General features: G+C 36.8%; 1 protein-coding gene across 1 annotated transcript; it reads right to left on the reverse strand.

The window, feature by feature from the left end:
* Positions 1-436: 436 nt before the first annotated feature.
* Positions 437-3,112, reverse strand: LOC118741909 (odorant receptor 94a-like; the record flags this gene model as incomplete). Its single annotated transcript, XM_036473883.1, has 5 exons — positions 437-490; positions 554-631; positions 1,488-1,587; positions 1,666-1,908; positions 2,796-3,112. Coding segments are annotated over 5 exons (792 nt in total), but the record flags the coding sequence as incomplete, so codon positions are not given.
* Positions 3,113-3,888: the final 776 nt, after the last annotated feature.

A 3,888-nucleotide genomic window follows, 5' to 3' on the forward strand; every position in this document is an offset into this window, starting at 1 on the left:
CAGATTTATATGAGATTTCTTCTCGTATAAATATGCTCTAATTATCGAGAAGTACGCCTTCCTCTTTTGCAAATATATCCTATCAGAAGTATATAAAATGTGGATATCTTTAAAACAGGAGCAGCTAGGATTTCAATTTAAGCGGATTCTTAACCTTAAGATATCAACAAATACAACCCTGCCTTCAGATTTTGTCGACATTTTTATGCAACCTATCTTCGCTTCCTGCCCACCGTGCTTATATAGGTGTACATCCCTGTTAAAGTGTGCCTCCCACGAAGGCGGCCCTCTAACCTAACCTAACATAACCTATATTAAAATACTAGCAAGAATATTCCGTTTATTCAAAGAACTATTTAATAAACTGTTCTAAACCACACATTTTAACAAAATTTTTAACATTGTTTCTCGTATACTAGTCCCCTTTTTGCCATCTTCATTTGTTCATATTCAACAAGAGAGCCACCAAACTGTAGGTATTGTTCATAGTCTAAAACAGAAGCAAATACATATTTAGTACCTCGGATATGGCCAAAAATCAACACAGTAAAACCTTTGAAAAGACGACCAAACTGATATCGAAAAATTTCCCAGCTCGCACACGCACCGGGCGCTGCAGCATTTCCATGTAAATTACCAAATATTTGCATATTCGAGGCGAATATTGAGTCCAGTTAAGGGAAGTTAAGAAGAAAATTAAAAAAGGCGTCAGGCAGAGCATTGTACATTTCAGTTAGGTGCATACATAAAAGGGTTAAGTTAGAAATTAGTCATTAAATTTCATTTTGTACACGACCCTGAAATTATCCTGAACTAGTACCAAAATCGAGCTGAAGTAGGTCTGAAAAAGTCATGAACTTGTCCCGAAATGACTTCGAACAACACTTCAAACAGTCCTGAATTGGTCCCTTACCAGTCAAAAAATGATTCCGAACTACTTCGTCCTGAAATGTTCCTAAAATAGTTTCAAGTAGTCAATAAGTAATACCGAAATCGTCCCGAAATGTTTCTGAAATTGCTACGAAATGGTCCTGGAATAGTCGTGAACAGGTCTCGAAATGATCCCGAGCTAGTTCCGAAATGAGTCTTAAGTAGTCATGTACGATCGAAAAAGTCGTAAACTTGTCCTGAAATTGATCTCGAACAAGTCTTGTTACGGTACCGTATTGATACCTACAGTAGTCCTGAACTAGTCCCGAAATGTTTCGAAATAGTCCTGGACTAGTATCGAAAAGGTTCGGAACCAGTACCAAAATGACCCTCAAATACTCGTGAACTAGTCCCGAACCAGGCACGAAATGGTCCTGAACATATCCCGAAATGATCCCGAACTAGTTCCGAAATTGCTCTAAACTACGTTCAAAATGTTCCTAAACTAGTGCCGAAATAGTCTTGAAAAACTCCTGAACTAGTCCAGAATTTTCTGCTGGGTTAACTGGGAAAAGTAAAAACTAAAAAAATAGTATTATAAAAATTCAAAGTCTTACCTTTTGTAAGCGATAGGCGCTGAAGCACAGTACGAAGGATGAGCAAAAAATTTGTATGAGAAAGGGAAATGAGACGTACTTCTCACACTGCTGAGAAAGTCTACAAATAGAAAATAATGATAAAACACTTCTCATATTTTCCCTATCAAAGCTTCTGCTAATGCACGCCCCTACTTACTCTCTGGTACGCACATGCAACGCCACAGCTCCAACAAAATCCGCATAAAACTTCTCCTCACTAAATCCATTTGACGCGCTGCTTTCCACGCGCACTTCACCCATTCGTTCCAAGCGTCCGAAAATCAATTTAAAACACAACGATAATTGCACCAACATATAGCACTGTCTCATATCGAAAGCACAATTCGACAAACAGGTGATCGGCATTGCTAGCAATTCATAGCAGTAAGCAGCGTTGCCGCTTTGATAATTTTTAACCAAATTTGGTAATTTTTTTCTTTATTTATCAAGTTTGGTAATTTGGTAATTTATTTTTCAATTTGGTAACTTTTTTGATTCGGTTTTACATGGTTCTGATTCCACATTAGTAAGTGGCCCGTAAGCGTTTCCTTTTATAGAAATACCAGGTAATCCTGAAAGTTTCGCAAGGTGAAAATTGTTCCTGCGTTCCTTGGTTACTAGAATGGTGTGATCTTTAACAAACTGCTTGAAAGCGGCTATTGCTAAGTATATCCACCGTGCCCTTCCCTGGAAGGTTTTGGGTGGTTGTTGTTGTTGTAACAGCATACATATTCCCCAAAGAGATTTTGGGGAGTGTTGCTGGAGTGACAGTCCTTGGCCAGATATAAATCTGGGCTGTTCCTGTTACGTAGACCCGACTGTAGTGGGAATCTACCTTTCCCTGTCAGTTGCAATTACCATCAATTATCCGGTGTACCCGGTATCCATATATATGAGTAGAATTCTACGAAAATATGTATGTTCTCGTTCAAAAAGCTACGGCATTCAGCGGGGGACTTCACTCTGTCTATGTGTGAGTCGAAAGCTTTCCTTCAAGCGTTGAATTTTTGATATATTTGCTTGTCACTTGTTTACATACAGTGGTCGAAAAAATTATAGCCGCGCCATATTTTGACAAGTTTTAACATATTATTAAAAATTACCAAACTTATTTTATGTGCAGAACTGTACAAATATACATGTCGAGCCCTAACTGTCAAAATAACGTAATTATGTATGTTTCTGCACATTAGTTCTGCACATAAAATTAATTTGGTAATTTTTTGTTGAATTTGGTAACTTTTTTCGGTGATTTTGGTAAAAAATAAAAAAATTGTGTGGCAACACTGGCAGTAAGCATACCAATAACCACGCTCCGTGCGCCAATCGAATGGCGGCGCATATGGAAATGGCAGTTCATAGTTGGCGCTGATCAGCACTCCCACAAAAGCTGTACTCACTACAGTCAGTGACATGGCGAAGTACAATAGTGCCATCCAACCGTAATGCCTTTGCTCACGTGCCCAAATCAGTTGTTCCTCTAAGCTCAGCTGCTGGAATAAAGCATCGTTCGTGAGTGCCGCAAAGAAGTCTACCAACAGTTGGCCATAATACCGGACGTTCACCAGCTTCGCTAGTAATGCCAGAGAACTTAGATAGATAGAGAAGGTGCAAACTGAAAGTGGAAACTATTCGCGGACGAAAAATTAACAGCGTTAGAAAAGTTCAAGTCGGAATGTAGAAATTCTGTTGAATTAATTTAATGTTGATAACATAATACAATGTTGAGCAACATGAAATGTGATGTTCTTTGCGAGCAAATAAACGAAAATATGGTAAATCTTCACATAATTTTCATTAATTTGTAATTTTTGTTAAATTTTTTATCTTGTTCTCCTTTTATGAAGATGCAAATACAATTTAAAATAATGATAGTTTGGCATAAAGTTTACACACATATGTACATGCATACATATACTGGCAATCAAAAGTGAGTGCATGGTGTTTTTGCTTAATATTTGCAATGTTTTTCAATTAATTTTTTTTTATTATCTTTTTATAAAAATGTGGTTCATGCTTTAATCAAAACTATACAAGTCAAACTTTCAAACTTTACACAGAACATAGAAAAATTCAACGAATTCTCGTCTAAATTTTGACCTGTTTAATCTGAGTTTTTAGAAAAATTTTGAGTACGCAGATAGATCGGTTTTTTAATTCTAGTGGAACAAGATCAAGTTTTGAGCGGCTAAAAAATCCGGTTGATTTTTAATGATTATTTATTGCTGACGGCTTTTTGCACTTTCTACCAAATAAAAGTGAATTTCTTGTAGAAAAAAACGCGCATGACCGTTTGCAAACAAATAAAAAAAAAATTAGCGCTATTTTTTACAAATTGCACTTGCTATATGCATAAAACCACAATTCCCGTCGAAAATAA

Source organism: Rhagoletis pomonella, unplaced genomic scaffold (assembly GCF_013731165.1).
Source record: "Rhagoletis pomonella isolate Grant_MI unplaced genomic scaffold, Rhpom_1.0 Rhpom_scaffold_00006, whole genome shotgun sequence".
Lineage (NCBI taxonomy): Eukaryota > Metazoa > Arthropoda > Insecta > Diptera > Tephritidae > Rhagoletis > Rhagoletis pomonella.